General features: G+C 47.6%; 1 protein-coding gene across 2 annotated transcripts; it reads left to right on the top strand.

Moving 5' to 3' along the window:
- On the top strand, window positions 1-23,825 carry FBXL18 (F-box and leucine rich repeat protein 18). Of its 2 annotated transcripts, none has more exons than XM_058849607.1 (5): window positions 1-192; window positions 841-1,041; window positions 1,903-3,443; window positions 5,988-6,206; window positions 18,075-23,825. In XM_058849607.1, the coding sequence occupies exons 1-5, from the start codon at window positions 16-18 to the stop codon at window positions 18,229-18,231; spliced, it is 2,295 nt and encodes a 764-aa protein (XP_058705590.1). In that variant the 5' UTR covers window positions 1-15; the 3' UTR covers window positions 18,232-23,825. The 2 variants fall into 2 exon arrangements, with proteins under 2 accessions (XP_058705590.1, XP_058705592.1); XM_058849609.1 differs by lacking the exon at window positions 1-192 and adding an exon at window positions 359-694.
- The last annotated feature ends 167 nt before the right edge of the window (window positions 23,826-23,992 follow it).

Raw genomic sequence — 23,992 nt, 5'->3', positions numbered from 1 at the left:
CGCGCCGCACTCAAGATGGCGGCGCGGGGCGGGCGCTGCCGCGGAACCGGGTCATGGCCGCGCCGGAAGAGCCGTGAGGCGGCCGGGCCGGCGGGAGCGAGCCCGGGACGCGGCCGCTGCGAGCGGGGCCCGGCGAGGCGGTGGCGGCTGCGGCGGGACCGCGCGGCTGCCGCCATGTTCCGCTGCGGAGAGGTGAGTCGGGGCTTGTGGGGCTCAGCTCGCCCCCCGCTTCCCCTCCGCACCGGCCCCTCGGGGCGCCGGTAACGGGGCTGCTGCGGGAACCGGAGCCCTCAGGGCGGGAGCCGGGCTCGGGGGCAGGGAGGGCGCTCGGCGGCGGGGCCCGGGCGGCGGAATCGCGCTCGCAGGGTGTCTCCGGGGGGCTCAGGGGGCTGTGAGGTGGAGCAGCCCCGCTTCCCCTCAGGAGCTGCCCTGGCGTTAGTGCCGGTTTGGGCTCTGGTTTCGTCGTTAAGGTGTGAGTGTGTTGCACAAGAGCTGTGGGTGATGTTGGACTGCAGTGTTGGTGTGTGTCTGTATGTGTAAACAGATATATATAGCTGTATATATATGTATATATGCATGGTTATATAACTCTTAAGGTTATTGGAACGGGTGGCGCTTGGAGGAAGGATGTAGAAAGAGATTGCTGTGATATATTTAGGAGAGGATCATGGACAGTCACTTTTCCAGTTGCAAAGTAAGTAGAACGAATGGAAATGTTAGCCAGTGGTGAAAGACCAAGTGAAAGTACCATGGTTTTGTGTGAAGTTTTGCAGTACCTCCATATTCTCCTTTTCTTTTTCCTCTGTTTTTTGCGTTTTTGTTTGGTTTTTTTCCCACCAGGAGGTTGTTAGCGAGGAGAGTGAGGAAGAAAGCAATGGAGTCAACTTGATGGAGTTTTCAGATGAGATCCTTCTGCACATCCTCAGCTATGTCCCTTGCACAGACCTGGTCCTGAATGTCAGGAGAACCTGCAGGAAACTCGCAACACTTTGCCTTGACAAGAGTCTAACACACACAGTTCTGCTTCAGAAGGACTATAAGGTGGGTTCTGCTTCTTCTGTTAGCTGTGAAAACAAATCTGACTGCTGGAAAACAATGCCAAGAAGTAGAACTTTACAATGTGTATGCATAAATAGACTACTCCTGAACTCTGAAATCAAATACACAATAAGCTGTTTCCTAAAAGCATTTATTTTCCAGGATGCTTTGTTAGAACAGCTGTGTGCTCCCTTAGTTATATAAAATACTGTCAGTGGAAACTTAACTTCTCCATAATTATTGAAGCTAAAATGAAAGTAAACATGACCTTCTGTTTGTAACTGTGGTTGTGTAAAGTTACCATTTTCTCAAAATATGTTTTCCGTGTTGTTGTGCAAAAAAAAAATCTTGTGTGTGTTGCTGTCAGGCATGCAGTCAGAAAAGCCAGAGATTGTGTGCATATTATAACAAAAATAAAGCTTGGGAAAAAAGGATGATATATTCAATGGGAACTGTATCAGCCAGTGCAGGCAGGGGAAAGCCCGCTATGCTCATTTCCAAAAGAGGAAAGTGAACGGAGACGAATGGAAACGTTCTTCTTTCAATCTGAGTTTCTGCACATAGTCAGTTCTGCTGAAATAGCTTTGCTGTAGAAAATGGAGGTGGTTTTCCCTTCCACTCTCAGCTGCTGAACAGTCTGTAATGCAGAGCTGCAGAAGCAAAAGGAAGTGTAATCCTAAGAGGCCAAGGCATGGCAGACTGAGCTGCCAGCAGAGTGATAATTCTTAGGCTGTGCTGCCCTCCCCAAACCTTTGCCATATAATCCAAGTGACAGCCACTCTTATCCCCATCTCCAGCTGGGAAACTGAGTCAGTGCCCACCATTGCTGTATCTCTCTCTGAATGTGGTTTTGTCTGGGTGCAGGTAAACAAAGACAAAGTGAAGCAGCTGATGAGGGACATTGGAAAGGAGATCTACCAGCTGAACATGGCGGGGTGCTACTGGCTGCCCAGCTCCACTATCGACCACGTAACACGGTGCAAGAACCTGGTCAAGCTGAACCTGTCCGGGTGCCACGTCACCTCTCTGCGACTCTCCAAGATGCTCTCCACGCTCCAGCACCTGCGCTCCCTGGCCATCGACGTGAACCCGGGGTTTGATGCCAGCCAGCTGAGCAGTGAGTGCAAAGCCACCCTCAGCCGTGTCTCGGAGCTGAAGCAAACCCTTTACACGCCCTCGTACGGTGTCGTCCCGTGCTGCACCAGCCTTGAGAAACTGCTGCTTTACTTTGAGATCCTCGATCGCTCGCGGGAGGGGTTTATGCTCTCTGGGCAGCTGATGGTGGGCGAGAGCAATGTGCCCCATTACCAGAACCTCCGCATCTTTTATGCCAGGCTGGCTCCTGGCTACGTCAACCAGGAGGTGGTGAGGCTGTACTTGGCAGTACTGAGTGATCGGACACCTGAGAACCTCCATGCCTTCCTCATCTCTGCCCCCGGCAGCTTTGCGGAGACGGGAGCCACCAAAAACCTCCTGGACTCCATGGCCAGAAATGTATGTCTGGATGCTTTACAACTGCCCAAAGCCTGGATTAACGGCTCTGGGCTCCTGCAACACTTGAAGTTCAACAACCCTTTCTACTTCAGCTTTAGCCGATGCACCTTATCTGGTGGGCACCTGATCCAGAGGGTCATTAATGGTGGGAAGGATCTTAAAAGCCTGACCAGTTTGAATCTCAGTGGCTGCGTTCACTGCCTGGCCCCGGATTCCTTGTTTCGGAAAGCAGAAGATGACATTGACAGCAGCATTTTGGAAAGCCTGGTAGTGTCTTGCTGCAACCTGAGACATCTGAACCTCTCTGCAGCTCACCATCACAGCTCTGAAAGCATAGGGAACCACCTGTGCCAGCTCCTGTCCAGACTAAAGCACCTACTCTCATTAGCACTACCAGTTTGCTCCATCACAGATGTTGCTGCAAGCGCGGAGAAGCCTCCCACCACACCTAATTTGGTTCCCCAAACATTCGGAAGGAAAGTTCGGATTGGGATACAGACATATCCAAGGAACTTAGGGGATCAGGCAAATCAGAAGATCGAGTCTTCAGTGTTTTGGGCTCTGATGGGAAGCCTCCGATTTTTGGAAACGTTGGAGATAATTGGGTCCAGTTTCTCCTCTGCCATGCCCCGCAACGAGCCAGCAATTCGGAACTCGTTGCCTCCCTGTGTCCGGGCACAGAGCGTGGGGGATTCAGAGGTGGCTGCCATTAGCCAGTTGACTTACCTGCAGAGCCTCACCTTAGCACAGCTGCCAAATATTCTCACGGGCTCTGGGCTCGTCAACATCGGGCTGCAGTGCCAGCACCTGCGGACTCTTTCCTTGGCCAACCTGGGCATGATGGGCAAGGTGGTCTATATGTCTGCTCTCATGGACATGCTGAAACACTGCAAGTGTTTGAGAGATCTCAGGTGAGGGGCTGCCCTTGAACATCTCCCATTTTGTTTGTGGATCTCCAGAAATGTGATGTGTGGTTTATTGTGGCCACTATTAAAAGTGTTCCAGTCCAGAGTAGCTGCAATGGCTTGAAAATCGGGTATTTTCCTTCCTGACTTGTGGAGAATGAGAAGGCATTGCACGCTGTCCTCGAGGGCTCAGGATATGCCCTTTAACCAGTGTTTTAGGAGCAAAAATTGCTGTGACTGCTTTCCTTTTAGATAAGGAAGAGTGCATCCTGCTTATTTGGGAGCTAGCAGCTTGTCAGGGCAGGTTAAATGCTACTTGCCTTTGCTGACTTTTTGGCTTTGTGTACATGCACACCTCTTGAATTTCCAGGAAGGAAAGGACTGCTACACTGTCTAGATAATGTAGCGTTTTCTTTGGGTTTCCCAATGAGATATTTGTCTGCCTTGGGTTGGTATGAAAGTCTCACCTTTTTTTTTTTTTTATTTCATTTCTTTATAATGTACTGAAAACATTCCAGATTTAGTCTTGTTGTTGCTCTTCTCCTAGTAGGATTTAAAGGATCCTACCAAGGGTCTGATCCTAAAGAGTGCACAAAGAAGCTTCATGGTAGCCCAGATGTGCTTGTGAAAGGAGACTCTGATAGTTTCCTTGCACTAGTCCATATGAACACAAATGTTATCACTTCAGAAAGATGGGAGACAGCAAAGTCACTGTTCTGTTACTGTGGCTGAAATTACCGCTCATCACCTGATACTGGTGCTTGTGTGCCTGTCCCTGACCCATTGCAATAGTCAGGGGAACCAGGGGGGCTAAAGCACCTCAGGAGGGTTTTAATTTTCTACCACTTCCCATTTATAACAGGGGAGGAGTGTGCTGGTCTCTCATCCAAGGGGTGGCAGCTGTTGGGAATTTGGTTGCTCAAGGTCTTGGGTTACATTAATGTGTCTTTAACCTTGAGGAGAGTAAATTTCCATGGAGGAGCTGAGGGCTAGGGAAGGAGGTTTGGGTGTGCTGTGTTGCTTTGCTCATCCTAGGCCCTGTAGCTTCCTGAGGCTTTGAAATGGAGGCCAGGAGTGATAGAGATGGGAGGCAGCTCGGAGCCTGGAGGAATAAAGGCTCCAACAGGGCTGTCTCCTTGTACTACATTTGGGTGGAAGCTGTCACTCTTCTTCCCTGAGTAAAGTCTAAGGTTTTGTATTGGCTTAAGATTGTTTTAGAAATTGGCACTTCCTCCTGATAACGTAGTTTCCCTTTGATTTGACTAATTGCCTGCTGTTTCCACCCTTTTTTCCCTTCCCAGTTTTCCAGGCTGAGGAACAAGTTTAAGGGGCTATTCTGAAGCAACATTTCCATCTAGCGAGTGCAGGGCAGCATTGCAGGCGTGGTTGCCATGTCCCAGAGATTCACCTGGATCCTGGAGATTCTGTGCTTTTTGTCCTAAATTTACAGTACCTCAGTAGTGATGCTGAAAAATTGAAGAGATTTCCCATTCTCTTAATTTTAACTTATTACCCAAAGTGCAGAGATGCTCTTAGGATCTCTTCAGGCAATGCTACCTGATAGCAGTCACAGACTGAGACTGAAACAGAATTTATCAATTAACAGGATTAAGTTGCTGAGATACCCCTGCATACTACAAAGCCTATGCAGAGATTACCCAGATCAAGTTGGGCCCGACAGCTTGTTATCACCTAATGGATTAACCTTCCTGGAGCTCTTGGCTTTCCTGACCCAATGACTGAGATTCCCAAGTGCTCTGTAGCCTGGTAGTAAATCTGCAATAAGCAGATGAACTCTCCTGGTGGCACGGGCCTCAAGCAGGTTCAGCTCCTGCAGGCTGGTTTCTGTGAGGGAAACCCGATTCTGTGAGGAACCTGCCCACTTACGCTGCTGGTTAAAGCACAGAGCCCTTGTTGGCCAGGTATGGCTTCACTGTGTCATTTTATTGTCCTCCTGGATCACCCTGATAGAGCATCCTGTCTGGCTTCCCTGAGCCAGGTGTTTAAGGTAAAGGCTGGGTTGATGATGGTTGTTCTTCCTGTGGGAGAGCAGTAGCTCTCATCCTTTGCCAGGGCTGGTTGTGGTCCCTGTGTTGGCCCCAGCTCTGCATCAGCCTGTGTGCACTGTATTTTTCATGCCTGCTCCTCCCCAGGCAGTAAATTGAAGATATTACCAGTTTGGGCAGTGTTTGTACAGTGGAGCAGAAGGTCCCTAAATCCACACCACCTGCTTGGTAGATATCAGGTACAGAAGCCAAGCTGTAATTTTAAGACCAGAATGGATCTGCTGCTCAGACCCAAGTCTTGTCTTACCCACCGTATTTTGTCGGAAACTTGCAAAACCAGGGTTACTCCAGAGTTACTCCCTGTGGGCGCCGGAATTCTGCAGTTTAGGGCCATTCTGCCTATTTGTGCACTTGTCCTTTAGGGTCAGAGGCACTGCTTGATCCATTTGCCAGTCCCCTCATGAATGTGCTGTGTCTTTCCCTCTTGTCTGAGAGCATCCCAGGCATGAATTGCCCATTGAGTTGTTTTTGTTTATTCCTGCAGGCTGGAACAGCCGTACTTCTGTGCGGGCGCCCAGTTCTTCCAGGCACTGAGTCACTGCTCCTCTCTCCAGCGGCTTTGCATCGTCTCCCGGAGCGGGACTCTGCAGTCTGATGCAGTGATGTCATTCATGGCCAACTGCCTTGAGGTCATCATGTGCCACATGTTTATGGGAGAATCTCTTACCGTTTGCAAAAATCTCCAGCAGTCCATTGTCCGGAGGTGAGTGCGGAAAGGGGTGGATGTGGGATTTCTGAAGCTGTTGGAGATTTATCTTCGTTCCCTGCTTGCCAAGGTTTATATGGCTTGGAGCTCTTGTTCCAAGGAGCTAATAGGTAATGTGTAACTGTTTGGCACATAAGCCAGCCTCTCACTTTAATAAGAGTGAATCAGTGAAATGTTTGAAGGTATTATATGAATTTTTGATTCCATTCCCACTCATGTTCTCTGCAGTTCCGCTGGCCGAGTTGAAGTTCTGGATGCAAAGCTCCATCATAAATCAAATGGCACTTTTTGTGTAAACAAAACATCTGCCGACATTTTAAGTACTGAGAGATTTGACCTTGAAGCTTTCCTCCTTTCCCACAAGTGACTAAGATAATTCTCTGTCCTCTAATCACTTGTAAATGTCACTTACTGATAATCCCCTGGCAGCGCAATTCAAAGCCTTTAAAGGGTTGTTGTGAAGGTTTTTTTCTTTGGAGGGTGCATGAGGGGGGAGAATTGGTACAAACTGCCTTTGCACGTTTGGCAGTTCTTAAATGCATTTTGCTTGGCCCCTTGCAGCGTTCTGAAGCTCACGTGGTGGGAAACGTTTGTGTGTGAGCCGTGAACTGCATTTGAAAAGAGAGCTTTTAATTACGCTTGGCATTTGGAAATCTTCTAATAATGGCAGTCATCTTACAAAATATTTCCCATACAGCAGACTTTCCATTATTATCTTTTTTTTCTATAAGGCTATTTCCCCGCCTTCAGTCTGTTTTCTTTGTCACCTACTGTTGCTGTGCCCTGTTAAGCTCTAATAAAAATTTCAAATTGCACGACGTTATTAGTGCATCCTAAAGGGTGCTCCTCCCCCCAGCCTTCCTCCAGCTTCAAACTAACTTATTACACTTGGCTTGTTTCCGTGGATCAAATCCAGGGAAGGCTGTGACTATATTAGCTCCCTACCAAACTGCTCCTGAGATTGTTGCTGAAAGCCTCTGTGTCCTTCTGGGATAGGGATTGTTGGGAACATCTGAGTAAATTCCTTGTGATGCGACAAGGATTCTTTGAGTTTGTTTTACACAGGGCTTCATATCTGTGAAAACATTACTGGGCTGATTTCAGTTGTGCTTTGGGGATCCTTAGAACCAGAAACCTGCAGTTCATGTTTTTTATTTTCCCTCCCTTCTGAGGTGCCGTTGCAGTGCTGCCCAAAATTTTAATGTCCACATGCTGGGCAGAAATACACCATTCTGCAGTCTTTTCTCCTTCTTTTTCTCTGTCATGGACTGATTCTCACTACATTCTCTCCCTCTTTATAATCTAAACCCTGGGAACTTTCTAAAGAGCAGCTGATGCCTCGTGGAAATGTTAAAAACTATTTTTATATTTAGCTACAGTTCTGGTTGTCAAACTTATTTTCTTCTTTTATATTTTATTAATAGAGACACTTGTATGAAAATAGGGTTTTTTGAAGGCTGGGTTTTGGAGGTTTTTTTTTGCTGAAAAGAGCATCTGCTCCCACTGCAAATTCTACACCTGAAGTCATAATTCTCTGTGACATTGTAATTGGTGGCTCTGGAAACGATTTTGATGTCACGTACGATTATGACTTCAGGAGGAGGATAAGCAGTGGGAGCAGATGCTCTCCTAAGCAACAAAGATCCCGTTCTCATGCAACTGTCTCTAGTAATAAAATGGAAGAAACAAAATACAGAAAATGATGTGTAAGCAAAGCCTGGAGTCTTCCACGAGCCATCAGCGAGTCTTTAACCACGTGACTTCTCCAGCAATTCCATTCTCATCCTTGCACAAATGTGCCTCGGGATGGGGTCAGGAATTGACTCGCTCTTGACTGCATTTTGTCTGCTACTCTAAGGCAGAGAGATGTGCAATAAAATCTGTGTGTGAGCTTAAACCTGTGGGTAAGGCTCCAATTCACACAGCATGGCTTCCTCTCAGTGTGCAGCTGGTGTCTCTTTAATCCAAGTTTTACACCAGACAGCAAGTTGGAAGTTATCTATCCTTGTGCCAGAATGAAGTGAGGTGATTTATGCTTATTTTTTTCCCATTTGTTTGAAATTTATGTGGATGCTGTGTGAGCTATGGGGAGTGAGTGGGAAGGAGGAGGTGAGAGGAGGGACCTTGAGCTTTTGTTTGCTCCCTTTCTTGAGCTGGGGCAATTGATCCATATTCCTCAGGTCCCACTGAGGGTCAGAGTTCCTGTTTTAAGGCTGTGGTGAAGGTGTTGTTTAGGCTCAGAGATAGTTTTGAGCAGCAAGATGGGGCCAAAGTGATTCGCATTCTCCCAATGCCTCTAAAAAAGAGAAGAAATGTGAGTGTGAATGGGCAAGACCCAGGGCTGGGCATGTACCAGAAGGGCTTAAAAATACAATATAGTGCAGGACAGTCCTTTTTCAAATGTGGGTGCACAGGAAGGTTTGGGTAACAGAAGAGGCAAGAACCTATTTGGAGAGAACAGCCTGGTTTCAGCTGTGGAATTGTACCGGAAAATGGTGAATATACAGGGTGTGGTGATGGGAGCTTGGGAATTAAATCTGCTGCACCACAGCAATGGCTTAAAGCCTGAACTGCTTCTCAAACTCTCCCTTTTTACTGTAAAAGGAGGTTAGTGTTATGTATTTCAGTTCCACTGGCCTGAAAAGAGAGGTTGTTCTTATGTCTCTTAGTCTTGTGACAGCTTTGAACCAGACCCTGCGGTGTCCAGCTTTCTGGTGAGCAGTTTCTGGTTGAAGTTTGCTGCTATTTGGGACAAACTAATTCGTGTATTTGAGTCATTAAAAGCCTCTGATTCAGTTCTGGCTCTTTTGCAATGAAACACAATAAGCAGAACAGGGCTCATCTGGAGCCTCATCAGCAAACAGGAGGCTTGCAAGGGCAAGGTCTCCTCTGAGCTGTAGAGAAGACTGTAAAGATTGTTTCCCTCTGGGCAGATAAATCATTGCAGTGTTTTTCTTTATTCTTTTTCCTTCAGTGTGAATGGGAGGGGGGAGCTCCTTTGTGGTTCAGGGAGATACTCTGCACATTAGAAGGGCGTAGTGGTTGGAGTGGGAGATGTGGCTTGAGTGATCCCTGTCCTCTTCCCTGATCTTCCTCAGGTTTCACATGTGACGTTGGTCTAGTCTCAGTTTCTGTGTAAATTGACTTTTTTTTCCCCCCCATCACATGGTGCTCAGCTGCTGCCACACTTCAGATAGCAGCAGATCCAATGAACACAATGTTTTCTATTTTATGCTCGAACCCAAACTTTGCTGGAGTGCTCAGCTCCAAGCACGTGTTGTCCCTGTTTAAATAACTCCTCTGTTCAAACCACTGCAGCATTAATTCCACAAACACTAAAATACCACAATTTGAGGCCCTGTGGTTGGAGGTTCAGGCGTGACCACAGACCTGCTGCTGGGCCAAGATACTTCTTTGGAGAAAAGGTAAATTTGCTTTGCCATTTTGAGCTGCTGTGCTGAGATCGCTTCTAAATTCCTGCACAAACCCATGTGTCCAAAGGCAGGTCCAAGGGGATGAGCCTTCCAGGAGCTTTCCCAATCTTTTCCACAGTGTTATTTTGTGGAAGAGTCAGTAGATGGAGCTGTGACCCATGGAAGGTCCCACCATTTACCAACGGGCTGCATGCTAAATAATCGTATTTATATGCCGGTATGTCTCTGCCCCAAAAATCCTGCGGGCAAGGAATCTGGATGACTTCAGGCTTGCACAGCTACATGGTGTGGTTAGCAGGCACTTCACAAATGTGCAGGAGAAGTTGCTTTCCTGGTGCTTTCCTTGCCATCAGAAAACAGGCTGGAAGAGGGGATGGGAAATGCTTCGGCAAATATCCCCTTGGCTTCAAGGACAGATTCTTATTTTCCACTGTGTGCCTTTAGAATTTTGTCGGTTTTAGCTGAAGTGTTTAGATAGCTCCTATCATTGTAGTGATTTCAAGGACTCTACAACACCAGACAATATAAGCCAGTGAAATGTCCTTGGAAAAACACCTTGGAAAAAGATCGAGGAAGCTACAATAAAATAAAGACAAACAAACAAATCTGAAAAAAGTCAAAGCAAAACAAAAAACATCTGAGAACACGGCATCATTAGGGATTCTTCATAAAGAAGTGGGGAGGTGTCAAGATGTAGAGGTGAGCTGTGATTTACAGAAATGGAATCCAAGGGAAAAACCATGGTACATCCTGGAGTGTGTTTTGGGGTGTTGGGTGGGCAGTTGGGCTCAGCTGTTCATGTCTCCCAAAAGTGCTGTTGTAAATTCCTGGAGTCTGGGAGCTGTTGGGAGATGGTGCAGAGGGCTGGGGCTGTGTGGGGTTGTGGAGCAGCATCCCCTCAGAGCTGTGGGGTCGGAGTGGGGACATGGCAGTTCTCTCCTAAGCTCTCTGCCCCTGTTCCCCAGCCACACTGGTACCTCTCTCTCCAGCAAATGGCTTTGAAAAGCACCTGAGCAGCTCGGCACTGGTGAGCACTGGCCTCCCCTTGAATCCTGTTCAGTTCTGGGCTCACCACTTCAGGAAGGACATTGAGGGGCTGGAGTGTGTCCAGGGAAGTGTCTGGAACACAAATCCCTGGGGAGAAGTTGAGGGGGAGCTGAAGGTGTTTAGCCTGGAGAAAAGGAGGCTCAAAAGGATCCTTCTGTCTTTCCATAACTCCCTGACAGGAGGGTGCAGTCAGAGCAATGTTGGGCTCTGCTGTTGAGGAACAAGGGACAGGACAAGAGGAAATTGTCTCAAGGTGTGCCAGGGAAGTTTTAGGTTGGATATTAGGAACAATTTCTTCACCAAAAGGGTTCTCAAGCACTGGCAAAAGCTGCCCAGGGCAGGGGTGGAGTCTCCATCGTTGGAGGAATTTAAAAGCCATGAGGATGTGGCACCTGGGGACATAGTTTAGTGGTAAGCATGGTGGTGCTGGGGGAATGGTTGGGCTTGGTCTTAAGGGGCTTTTCCATTCTAAACAATTCTGTGATTCTGTGACTCAGGTCACTCTTGGGTTAACCAGTGCTAGAAAGAGCAGAGAATTTTTCTCATTTAGGACAGTGTCACTGTTCTGAGGATTCAAACTCAGAGGAAGAGAAGCACAAACTTACCCTGCCTTGTGCCTGTGTTAGGTATGAGCACTGCTTGAAGTGACTTTCATAAGATTCCTGCCACTTTCTAGGAAGAGCTTTCAGCCTGAATTAGATCTTCCTGTTCAGTCTTCTGTAGCATTACCTAAATTTCCCTGTGCTTGTTATTGTCCTTTTTTAATGTGAAACTCTTGGCTGGATCTTTCCTTTTTCTTAAACTGCTGATTCCAGTGGCCTGCTGTGGCTGTGAGAGCTGTGAGCTTTCTGAAGGGATGAAGCAGCCTCCTGGGATTCAGTTGCAGAAACAGGGCTTCCAGGTGGGAGCACAGGGCTGAAATTGAGTATTGCAAAGTGCTGAGCGAACCAGTCCCTCTCCTGGCATTTAGCACAGGACTGAGTTATCACAGATGAATTTTTGCTCACCTCAGGGGTAAGTATTCCCCCTTACCCTGGATATTCCTGCAACATTCTGTTTGCCTGAATTCTCATTGTGGTCTCAGCCTCATAAAATCCCTTTTGGAGATCCCTTTTACTCTTAGAGGGGTTGGAATGGGTTCTGGGGGCAGTAGATGATTGCAAGATCATCTTTGAATTCAGCCGAATCCTGCAGCATCACTCCCACGCTGCCCACCCGACTGCTGCAGTCTTACTGACACTGCAAAAAGCTGCTGTGAGCACCTAGGGCTTATTCAAGATTTTCAATCTGGTTTTGCATCCTCTCAGCACCTTCTCTTCCTTTTGACCTTGAAGAAGTCCCTGTCTGTACCCTGCTGGCTTTCCTGCTGAGGTCCCAGAGCTGCTGGCCGTGGCTGCTGATCCCACCCTGCCAGCCCCAGCGTGCCGACGGCTCCAGCCCCGCACAAGTGGGATTGCAGAGGACTTAATGTATCACCAGGCTGGTGTAGTGAATCATTAGCATCCTGCTCAAGCTTTCATTGTCTGTTTCATTTCCTGCTCTTGGAAACCCCTGAATCATTCTGTCACAGACTGAATAACAAACTGCATCCTTGTCGGCTTGCGTTGCCCAAGGATTCCTTGGCGGGCTTGGCGAAGGTTGAATGCATGAGGTGTGGCCCGGACACCTTTGCTGTTACCAGGGATGTTGTTTATAGGTGGGTTTAAATACTTTACAAGCCAGCAGGGCTTATGGGACCATCCTCAGTTTGCCATATTAATTTAACTTCTTTTGGGGGTACTCACAAACCCCCTTCTTTAAATGCATTCCTGTGGCTGACCCAAATGCCTCGTTCTAACTGCCAGCTCATGTGTTTTGAAAGGAATTCAGTTCTGAAACCTTCCTCAGCGGGCAGATTGGTTTCTGCATGAAATAACTTTCAAGGATTGTCCTCTCTCTCTTGGCTGAGAAATAATATTGGAATAGCACTGTCGTGCTTTCTCTTCATGAGGGTGTAAAAGGCTGAACGGAAGCATTAACTGCAGCTTTAAAGCATTTCCATAGTAAAATAAATCTAATTGAGCAGTTATTGCAGTAGCTTTTTAATTTGTGGAAGAGATTAGGAAATAACTTTCAGCTTGCTCTGGCAGAGCACTCCCCTAGGACGTGTCCTGGGCGCTCTGGCATCGCTCTTTGGGTTCTTATTCCCTCCCCCTTTAATTGTCCGGTCACATTTGAGTGATGCAGAGTTCAGCTGGCAAAATAATGTAGGAACCTCAGTCTGCAGGCGTGTTTGATACAAACCTCAGTTCACAGAAGGAGTAGCAGAGTGCCATTCATGCCTTACAGGGAAACCACAGCAGAGAGATGTAATTTGCCTCGGCTCGGGATGAGTCTGATGTGTTATTGCTCCTTCCCTGTGGCTCAACACAGTGGCAAAGGAGGAAGCTGCATTGAGGATAATGGGAGAGTTGGCAGTGATGTGTGTGAGTGATTTCCAGAGTCCCATCTACACCCCTTGGTCTCAGGTTGGAGACTGCAGTGATGGGACTTAGCGTGGAAAAATCAGCAGCTTTGGGAGAATGTTGGTTTGTCTACGTAGACATGAAGGGATAGAAGATACCCCTAAAGGAAAACACTTTATAGCAAAAATATCTCATTGTGTGGAGTTAAGAGCAACCAGAGGAATATGAACATCTTTCCCTGGGAACATTTCAAGTCCATTTCTGAGGTTTGGAAATAAAGTCTGCTTAGCACTGGCACTCTGGAAGGGAGAATGGCACTAGAGAATGGATCTGCTTTAGAGTCAGTCTGGGGGGAGTTTGGGTCCCCCTAAAAGGCTTCTGGGGGATGAGTGGGTGGCAGAGGTTCTCCCTGCTCCCCAGGGAAGGGACCTGTGAGAATTCCACCTGCAGTTTCTTTGGCAAGGCCAAATCTTTGGAAGATGCTCTGCAGAAGCTTCTTTGGCAGTCACTGTAAGCAAGGAGAGATTTGCAGCTCCCTGGTTCTGAGGTCAGGGCACGGCCAGTGGAACAAATCTTAAGTGTTTGCCTGGCCTTCCCTGAGAAGATGAGAAAAGTGTGTGTATGTTGGGTCATGCTGCTGCCAGCTGCTCCAGCTTGTCCTGGCATTTCCTCCATTCCACTGTGCCATGCTTCAGGAAGGGAGTTTCCAGGCTGGCTCAGGTATGCTGGCTGAAGCTTTCAAGACAGATGCCACACTTGAACTTCTAGGTGTGAGCAAGTCTTCCAGTGAAAACAGGCTGTGCCTGGCAGAGGATTAACAGGGCTTTGTGCGTGTAGGTGAGAGAGCTGCATACAGGGCAGAAAGTGAGTTGTTCTGAAACCTGTGCTCTTGACAAACTTGTGCCTCTCCAAAAACAGCTCATCAGCCTGTGGGGAAGCAGAGAGGGGAGGTGTGTGACTGCAGCAGAGACTGGTTTGCATTTGTGAGAGTTGTGCCAACCAGAGTCCACGTCTGCTCTGTCCCTGGTGTGCTCTGTTCCACCAAATCAAACTTCTCATTTCCTTCCTTCCTTCCTCTCCTTCTCTAGAGCTTCTTTCTCCATAAGCTCAGTTTGGTTTGTGGAGGTCAGAGATCTGCCCTTGATCCATTCCTGATACACTTTTATTTCCTCACTTCATCTGCTGTGTGCTGCTTTTGTTGGCAGTGTTTAATTATCCCTCATTGCATGCCCTCGGTCCTGCTTGCCAGCCTCTGTGAAGTGGGATGTGCTGAAATGTCTGATTTGGCTTAGGACTTTTGCTTTTCTGTGGAAATGTCCAGGGGAAGAACATCCTTCAGTCCCAAATACTGTGTTATCCTTTCCTTACAAGTAAAGAAGGTTTGAGCAGCACCTAATGCAGAGAGCTGTCACCTGCCAGGGTCTGTGGTGCAGGGGTTTGCAGGGGGGGCATAATCCATCCTTCCTGGCTGGCTGGTGAGATTCCCCATGGCTTTGGGCTACCCTTTGGATCTATCAGGAGCTGGAATCTCCTGGGGACTCACTGTCCTCTCTGGAGAGACATGTCAATGTTTGCCAGGAGATAACTGCATTCCAGGGAGGGACTCTTTTGTCTTGCTAAAATCGAGGAAATCTGATCAAAGTGCAGCCTTGCTTTAGAGTTTTTCTTTTTGACTTTGTCCCTGACCTACATATTGGATCCTGCCACAGTGGTTGGAAGTAATTGAGAGTGTAGTGTTAGGCTATTTACCAAGCTGTTCACTTGAAAATAACCTTACTGAGTCCAGTCCACACCTGTTCTGGGAGAATTCTGGAGACAAATAGCAAAGCATCATTAACCCTTTCATCCACATACAACCAGTTCAAGATCTAAGAGCAGAGAGGTGCTGTACCTCTGCTGATGCCAGGAGGAATTTGTGACACAGGATGTGCTTCATTCGTTTCCCAGCTCCATGGATGATTCCAACCAGCTGCTGAGGCTGGGTCTTCTCTGTGTCCACATCCACATGAGGACACTTCAGAAACCTCCTTGTGGAAATTCCTGCTGGGTGGTTGTTGGTTTGGTGTTGATTCTGTTGGACCAGAAGTTATGCTGGAAAATATATTGGGGGTAGGAGGGAGGTGTTTTCTTTGTTATCCCAGTGGTTGTTTCTGATTAAAGGATCTGTTTTGAAGGGGCTGCTAGTCAGTTGCCTAGAAAACTTGCTTTCATTTAATTAATCATGATGAGTTTAGTCTGGAGGTTTTGTAGGAGAGAGCAGGCAAGCATATCCTTGGCTTTTTTCCCTTGAAAAAAAAAAACAAAACAAAACAAAAAAAGCAGGGCTTCATGTCTGAAACTGCAGGTCTTTTGTCTCCCCGGGTCAACATCCTTCTCTGTCCTTCGGGTTTTAATTTTACAAGCCATGCGTTTGCAGAGGTGGATGGAGTTTGAAGTCCATCCAGGTGTGGAATGAGGAAAGAACCCTCAAGAAGATTACAGGAGCTGTTCTGCAACTCATTAACTCACTCTCTTCCCCTTCTTGTTATCTCCTCCCCATGCCTGGGGCCTTTCGAAGCAGTGCTCTAAGTGCCTCTCACTTAATCTAGCCCACCTGGACAGGTGTATGAAGAAAGGAATTGCCTTCCGGGGAAGGACTAAAGGAGCATAGATTGCAGAGGGAGGCTGCTTTTGGGAACTGCTAATCCCAGTTTAACATTATGACAGCTGCTCGTTAAAATCAGGGTGTTTTTTAACAGGCAGTTAAAGGAGAGGCTTTGCACGCACATTTAACTGAGAATAATAGTGAACCATGTGTATTTGATTTTTTTTTTCTTTAAATCACGCAAATTGTACATGGAAAGAATTCTCCGGCGTCAACTTGCTGGGGTATGGAATTTACAAGGTTTGCAGTAACATACAGTTTCCTGTTGAGGGGTTGGAGAAAATCACAAAGCTTTCTTTTTTTTTCCTCTTATTTTAAGATCAAGTTCAAACCCCTGGTATGAACCCAGCCTCTTTAGGAGGGACACTTACTGCATTGGAGTTTTTCACTTGTCTCGGTAGCAGTTCATCATGTAAACTTGTCTGGGTTCTTGTTTTTATAGCTACATGTAAAGACTGCTTATAAACTACAATTCTGTACATGGTGGGAAGGCAGCACTCAGGTCCTGTTTGGGAGAGTCTATATACAAAGAAGGAAGCAGTTTTTTTCCCTTGGGGAGATGGGAGTTTCTTCCTTTGCTGAACTTCAGTAAACTTGGTCTATTAACATGATTTTCTCTGCAGGACTGTGGTGTTGGATAAGAAACATGAAGAGCTAAGGCAGAGCAGGGACTATCAAAGAGACATTTGGCTGTATTTCATGTGATTTCACTGCAGACTTTACCAGCTGCCTCCCAAATCAGTAGTTATTTGCTGGTTGATTTCTTGAGGGCAGTGCTGTGGAAGTAAGAAGCTGCACAGTTCTGACACCAGTCCCCAGATCCACTCGGGGAGCCGTGTCCTTTTCTGCCAGCCCTTAGGCATGAGGCATGAAGGGCAGGTCCGTGATGCAGAGAGATATAAAATTGCCCCAGGTAGTTCTGTTGCTGGAAATTCTTATTCCTGCAGCTACTTAGGTTCAGGCAAATTAATTCAACCCACTAAGACTGAGCAGCTAGCCTGGGAGTGGAAGTTTCTCTGCTATGTTTTTGGCAGCTCTACTCCAAATGGTTTGTGGATGGGAATGTCCTTTCTGTCTCCCAGGAAATGCCAGTCTCTAGTGTAGCTTTCTTCAGCTGGCTGTATTGCTACCTGGGATTTTCATGTCTGTTTCTAGCAGCTGGATCTTCAGCCTTTCCTCACTGTTTGACAGAAATCTGGCCATTTCAGAGCTAGAGATGAGCTGGGAATCCTCCAGACACACACCTGTCTAAGTTTGTCGAGCAGAGATCTTCTCTTTGGACCCAACACAGCTTGGTTCAGCCTCCAGGGACTGGTGCAGCCAGTGTGACTCTGCCTCCTTGTGACTGATAATGAGCTGTTCCTTGTCACACCCTTCAGAGGAAACATCTTGGTGGCAACAGGACTAAGAGACACAAATATTTTTCATTTTAAGGCATAACTCTTAAGAGTAATTATGCTACAGTTTTACCCATCCCATTCCCCCCCCCCCCCCCCCCCCCCCCCCCGCCCCCAACAAGCTTTAAAAGACTGAACTCTTGTTAGACTGTACTGAGTAATACCATTTCTCTTCCTCACAGGTTGCTGTCATGTAAAGTACTTGCTGATGGGCACTTGGGCTTTTTTCTGTACGGTTCTTTCTACATTGTTTAATGGCTTTAACTTTTGCAAATCTCTTCCTTTGCTCTGCTGCCTGGATTAAAAAGAAGGCTGCAGTGTGTGAATGTGAGCACACTTAAATGCTTATCTGCACATCTGAGCTTTCTAAACTTGCCTATGCTCTAATTGCAGAGTGTAGACTCTGCATGCAGAACAACCCAGCCTGAAGTGATAATCCCAGGCTCAGACCCGAGGGAATGCCTGACATTGCTCTGGCCTGATTTTCCTAATGGCTCTGCAACTTGCCTCTGGTTTGCAGGTGGTTTAAATTGTTATCGCTGAGCACCTTGCCCAGCTTGGGCAGAGCTCTTGGGATCTCTGATCCTCGAAGAATACCTGCGTGTCTTGATTTATTTTTTATTAATTTCTCAAAACTTCTTCCTCCCTCCCTACTTTAGGTGCAATTTGGGCTTGTGCCAGCTTAGCAGACTCACTGCAAAGGGGTGCAAACCCAGCCTGAACTCCCTGCTGACATAGAGAGGGATGAGTGGGAGACCTGGAGTTCCAGCTGCCCCTCTTGCCTCCTCTGAACAACCCTTCCTTGCCCCCATCCCGCATGATCGATACCCAGGCCATCCCCTTCCCTTGCACTGGAGAATTGGTATTTTTCCTTGGCTAATAACCTGTGTCTGATTTAGTTTCCAGGCAGAACGCCCTGCATTAAACGTCGTCATTTTCCCTCTGCTTCACGAGGACTTGACAGAGGTCATCAGAGATGTCCCCATGCGGCACTTGGATGAAATTACCTTGTTTAAAAGCAGAGTGGCCGAGGAACCTCCCAATTTGTGGTGGTGACTGTCACAGCATGGAAAGGACAAGTCAGTGTGAACCTATGGAGCAGCTTCTTGTTGGCCTGGATTTCCCATCCTCGGCTCGTCACTGGATGCTGTACAATCACTTCAACCAGGTGCAATTGCAAAATAAAAAAAGCTGGTTCTTTGCAGTGGGGAAACATCTATTGGATGTTGCTTGCATCTGAAAATCCTGTCTCAAAGGCTTGTGGAATCTGATGAGTATTTCCTTGCGGTTAATATGAATAGTTTTTGTTATTTTACTGAAGTTAAAGGTAAGAGAAACTGACTTGATGCTCTTTCCCCTGTGTCCCCTGGTGTCTGTCCCAAGGGCCCCTGTGTACATTGGCAGTGTGCTTTGTGGTTTTGGTGGAAATCATTCTTTGCTTCAGTCTGTTTTTGGCAAAGTAGAAAGCCTAGGCCAGCTCAGAGGCACAAAAATGTGTTGCTCAATTGAAGTGCATCACATCTTTTCTGTGTTACAAATAGGCATTTATAGTCACACATGTGCAGTCACAGATATTTAAAGGGTTTTTTTTTTATTTTTTAATAACAAATTAAGGTCATTAACACCTCGACCGTGTTATGTTCCTGCTGATGCTGTTTCCATTGGTTTGGTGAAAGTTCTCAGCTCATCTGGAAATCCTTGTCCTAGGGTAGATGGTGCCTACAGTGAATAAGTTGAGGCTCAGATCTGATTTATATGCAGTCTGTCTTGCAGTGTAGATGGGAATGTAGTGTTCCAGTTCTGTCCTTATACCCCATGCCTTGAGCTCATGCTAATTTTAGAGATGTTATGAAGTATTTTCACAGTGTGATTTCAGTCAGCTTCTCTGCTCCACAGAACTTCCTCAGGCATCAGTAGTGGTCTGGATCACTTTCATATTGCCTTATTTACTGAGCACTTTTAAAAGCATCAGACAGCTGTACCAAAAGCCAAGTTACAAATTCCTGGAGCTACATGTCTGGGTGGCAGAATTTTCCTTGGTAGCATACCAGGTCTGACTTCTGCAAAGCAGCTGCTGACCAGAGCTGTCTGACTTCACCCAAATCCCAAATGTGTTGAGCTCTGCTTTTCTGGGGAGGCCCAGAGTCGTCCAAAGATGATGTGCCCATCTCCTTGTCAGCATTTTCTACTCAAGATGCCCTCTCCCAAATGGTCTTCTGCCCTCAAGTGTTCAGAGGAAGCCTGGTCTGATGGGATAGATTTGAGAACAAAATGCATCTCCCAGCATTGGAGGACTTTCTGTCCTTACTTTCCAATCAGCCACATGTGAACCTGCCTGGAATTCTGTCCCACAGGTGTAAATCTTGAGTGAGGCTGTGGTAACCCTGGTGCTCAGAGAGGTTACAGTAAAGGGCAGGTAAGTGTCAAGCTCTGCTAGCACAGGTCTGTGCCTTGCTGAGACCAATCCCTGGTGGTTTGCTGTCTTTCCTGAGGCTCCCTCTCTTCCCCTCTCAGAACAGAGAGCCAGCACAGCCTCTGGAGTGCAGCTGGCAGCAGGATGGTGAGGCCAGCTCCTGTTCCCCTGGGAATGCTGCAGCTGAGCTGTGAGCACTCCCTGAGTGTTCGAGGCTCTGCCTCAGCTTCAGCTCTGTGCAGCTGAGTGTGAGGAGCTGCTGCCCCTCTCCTGCCACTGTTTTCCCACCCACTCTCCCCTGTGAGGCCGTTCTTTCTACCTCTTGTCATATTACTCACCTGTCTGAATCCTCTTCTCCCTCTCTTCTATCCCTCTCCCTCACTTCAGCACATCAGATGTGCTTTTTGGCAGGAACACGAGCTGCTGCTCTGTCCAGTGGGGCCACTTCAGCTCTGCCTGGTTTTTGTCTGTGTTTTTTTCCTAGGATAACTATCGAGGACTGGGCAGAGGGTGTTTGCAAAGCTGCTTTCTCCTTGTTGGAAGCACTGGCAAAGTTGCTTTGTCCTGCTTGTGCCGCTGGCCTCAGGGCAGAGGGAAGGCAGAGAATGTAGAGGCAGCTCTCTGATGCCTTAGGGGACCTGTTCAGTCCTGTGAAGGAATCCTGATGTTTGGTTGAGTGAGGCCATTCCCACCCTCAGCGGGATTTCCCCTGCATAAACACTCTGTGGCATCAGCAAGAGCTTGGCAGTGCTGCCAACTCACCTCTTCCTGCTCTGCTGGAAAACCTGGACTGGGTGACAGTGGTGTGCAGAAACCAGCTGTTGCTTGATTCTGGTGTTAAACCTTTGCTCTTGGGGTTGCAGTCACCTGATGGAACATGCTGTACACTTGGCTTGGCACATCCATGTCCACCTGCCTCGTGTCCTGCTGGATGGGAGCAGCAGCCAGGGATGTTTTATAGCACTGTTATTCTGTTGCCAGGGATATGATGTTTGGGCATCTGTATTCACACAAGTGGGTCACAAGTCCTGATGATGCTACCAGTTATAACCAGGGTTAGGAAAAAAATCACCCACAGGTGATAAAGGTAGCATCCTAAATAGTAATTAAGAGCTAAAATCTCCTTCCACCCCCAGCTCCCCAACTCTGGGCCAGTGCTTGATATCTCTACTACAAATCCTCTTATGGTGAGTGAGAATTTCCGCTGCTTTTGCACTCCAGGCAGGATTCACCAGATGTTAATAATGTGCTTATTTTCTCTAAGTGCTATTTTGGCATCGGTGTTAATTACAATTTATATTCTGCAACATTTACACTGGGAAAAGAACCCACCCTAATAGTACCCAATTGGCAGAGCTGGGCTATTAAACACAGCTCCATATGTTCTGAGCAGAGCAGTGGATGGGACTCAGAGCCCACTCAGGGCTCAGGCTCCAGCAGGCAGCTGTAGAGGAAGAGAGGGAAGCAGAGAGATGGGTGTTTTGCCCCTGGATTTTATTTAATATTAAACCCACCCCCCCTCCTTTTCTCTGTCCCCATCTCTCCAGAAATCTCCGTCCTGCTATCTGTGAGCATTTAAGGAGGTGATTTCTGAGCCTGCTGATGCTGCTGTCCGTAGTCTAAAACAAATGAATTCAATTCCAGAAGGTGCCCTTCTCACAGGGAGTGCCTCTGCAGGATCCCAGTCCCTTGCTGCCTTCCAATCTTTGGGAACTGCAGCAGAAATTTTTGCATTGACCACACCAAGGTGTCTGTGGTTCTGTTGGAGAAGGATATTCTGGGACAAGTACTGTTCTTGTGTAAAACTCTTTGTAGTTTGCTGCTCTGCTCACGTCCAAAGTCTTGTTTGGCAAAGTCGTATTTGGTTCCTGCAGGCTGGGGGGGGTCTGGAGTGACACTGGTGTGTGGGGAATTCAGAGGGGAATTCAGAAAGTCATCTGTGTTCCCCTGGGTTTCTTAGAATTGTTTCCTCAGCGGTTTGCAAAGCTGATTTCACGCTCTCTTTAGGAAATGGCAGTGCATCCACTGCTCTGTTTGGAGAAGGGGCTGTGTGGTGAGTCTCTCCCTTCAGGAGAGCTCTGACTGTGGTCACTCCTCTGTCAGGGAGAAGGAGAAGATGGGAGTGAGAGGAGGCAGGACAGGATGGAGTCATGGATCTCACTCTGGAAGCCATACACACATCCCAAGGCTTGGCCTGCTTCCTCACCTGTGCAAGGGGAGGAGGCTCCCCAGGTGCTGAACCCTCCAGGTGAGGTGTTGCTCACTGGGGAGCAGAGGGCAGACCTGGGGCTGGTGTGGACTGAGAGCAGCAGAGCCACAACCCCACTCACTTTAATTCCCATCACTGCCTCCTCCTCTGCCGGGAATGTGGGATGCCAGGGAGCAGAGCAGGACCCATCCCCTCACACTGATGTTCAGAGCTGTGGCAGCTCTGGGACGATGGGCAGGTGCATGGGACCGTCCATGTGAGGTGCTGGGTGCTTTCTTCCAGCAGTGCTTTTTTAGGGCTGTAGAAATTTGGGACTTTCCCACTGGCAGAGTGAACCAGTGCAGTAGGGTTGTTTCACCTGACTAAGGAGATGCAATTCCCTCTTGGCTGGTCCCAGCAGAGTGTCCAGCCAAAGCTGGGAGAGCAGTGCAGGAGCTGTGCTGGGCATTGCAGAGCCCAGTCTCCTTCCACTGCAGCTCTCCTGCCTCTTTGAGATGCGCAGGCAGCCGGGGCACTCCAGCGGGAGAATCATTTCCATAGAAACCAATTGGGATGTTGTACGGGGAATAATGATTAATAGCGAAGGGATGTTGCCTCAGGCCCTTTTCATTTTTTAGGGGGCAGTGAGGGACAAACTGGGGCACAGGTAGGGGGACAGGGAGACTGGAAAACTAATGGAAACCATCTCTTCCATTAATTTCCAGGGCAGCTTCCCCTCTTCTCCTCCTACCCAGCCCCCCACTGCTGCTCCCAGCTTTCGTCAAATTTTCAAAATGGCTAACCTGGTTAGAAATAATCATAATAATAAAAAAGGATGGATGAGGTCTGACTACTAACATTGTTGCTGTTAGCAGCAGGATTTCAGCCATAAAACATGAAGCAAGGGAGGCATTGACCTTTCCGCTGTTTGAAATGAATGGAGACATCAATATCTATTGTTTTGTGGCATTGACCTCTGACGCTCTCGGTTCGCCCTCCCCTTTCTTTTTTTTTAATTTCCCCCTGACACTCGAGGAAAGGGGTCAGTCTGTACCATCTATTGATCCCGATCTTACTTGGTGATAGGGAAATAATTAGAATTTTAAAGATCTCTGCTGTACGCTGGTGAAATACATACACAGAGGCACAGGCTAAGCCCCCACTTGCCATGTTGTGTTCTCCCCCCTTCCTTGCAGAGATCCAAAGCTCTGAGATCTGAAGGAGGGCAGATCAATATAGGTTTAATCATGATGGGGGTTTTATTTCAGTTTTTTAAATGGTAAAGTGTAACATTTTATGTTAATGTTGTCAGAGCCTGGCTGCCTGGTGCCTTGTTTTATTTATTCTTTTAAGTAGCCCCTTCTTTTGTGAACTTCATCTATGTACAGAGAATGTGAAATCAGGCATTGCTAATTAGCTGTATGACAATTAAGTAATGTAGCACAAAACCATTAGGACACTGGATTTGTTTTTGAAGTTTGTCCTTTGAAGTGGAAGCTGCAACTCCCTGCCCAAGGCTGCTGGGGAAAATGTTTTTCTATCAAAACTTTCTTTGAAAATAAAATGTCAATGTAAGAGTCCCTATTTCTGTCGTCTCTCCCTCTAAACAGCGGGTGGAAATTATTTCTCCTTGTAAAAACTGCTGGCATTGATAGAAAGGGGAATTCAGGAAAGCATTAAATGGGCAGTTGGTCTCCAAACACCCTCAGTTCTGGTAGAGATGTTACCAAAAATGCTTGTTTAGCTGATTGAAAGGGAACAGTGCCACTCTAGGAGAGAAGACCCGGCTCACGAGTCTGGAGATGGCAAAGGGAGGTGGTCCTAAAACTGGGGGTTCATCTCTGACAGCCCAAGTGCCATCAGGGTGCCAGTCTGGTCACAAATCCCTGCAGGCTCCTGGGTTCGGGCTGCTCCGTCCGTGCGCTCCTTTGACTCTTGTGTTTGCATCTGGCCCTTTGTCCTCGTAGTGAGTCGAATTCTGAATGTGCAACTTTCATGTACGCTGGTGGCATGTAAAACTTCAAATAAAGAGTGAAACATTTCAAACCAGCTCTAGCTCCTTGCCTCCTGTTTCCCTCTCAGTGTGGAGACACTTTGGTCTGGGTGGTGCCCAGTCTGCTCCGGGAGCTGTGGAGCATCACTGGGAGTGCTGGGATGAGCACTTTGGGGGTTTCAGCCCTGTTCTCTTGGGTTTCCTGGTTTTGGGGATGTTCTGT

This window comes from Poecile atricapillus, chromosome 14 (genome assembly GCF_030490865.1).
Source record: "Poecile atricapillus isolate bPoeAtr1 chromosome 14, bPoeAtr1.hap1, whole genome shotgun sequence".
In the NCBI taxonomy this organism is placed as follows: domain Eukaryota; kingdom Metazoa; phylum Chordata; class Aves; order Passeriformes; family Paridae; genus Poecile; species Poecile atricapillus.
The sequence above is the reverse complement of the archived record's forward strand: the minus strand, read 5'-3'. Positions and strand labels throughout refer to the sequence as shown.

Coding starts and splice junctions, on each gene's coding strand:
- FBXL18 (XM_058849607.1), top strand. CDS start 16: ATGGCGGCGCGGGGCGGGCGCTGCCGCGGAACCGGGTCATGGCCGCGC. Junction 193..840: donor CCATGTTCCGCTGCGGAGAG/GTGAGTCGGGGC, acceptor TTTTCCCACCAG/GAGGTTGTTAGCGAGGAGAG. Junction 3,444..5,987: donor AAGTGTTTGAGAGATCTCAG/GTGAGGGGCTGC, acceptor TTATTCCTGCAG/GCTGGAACAGCCGTACTTCT.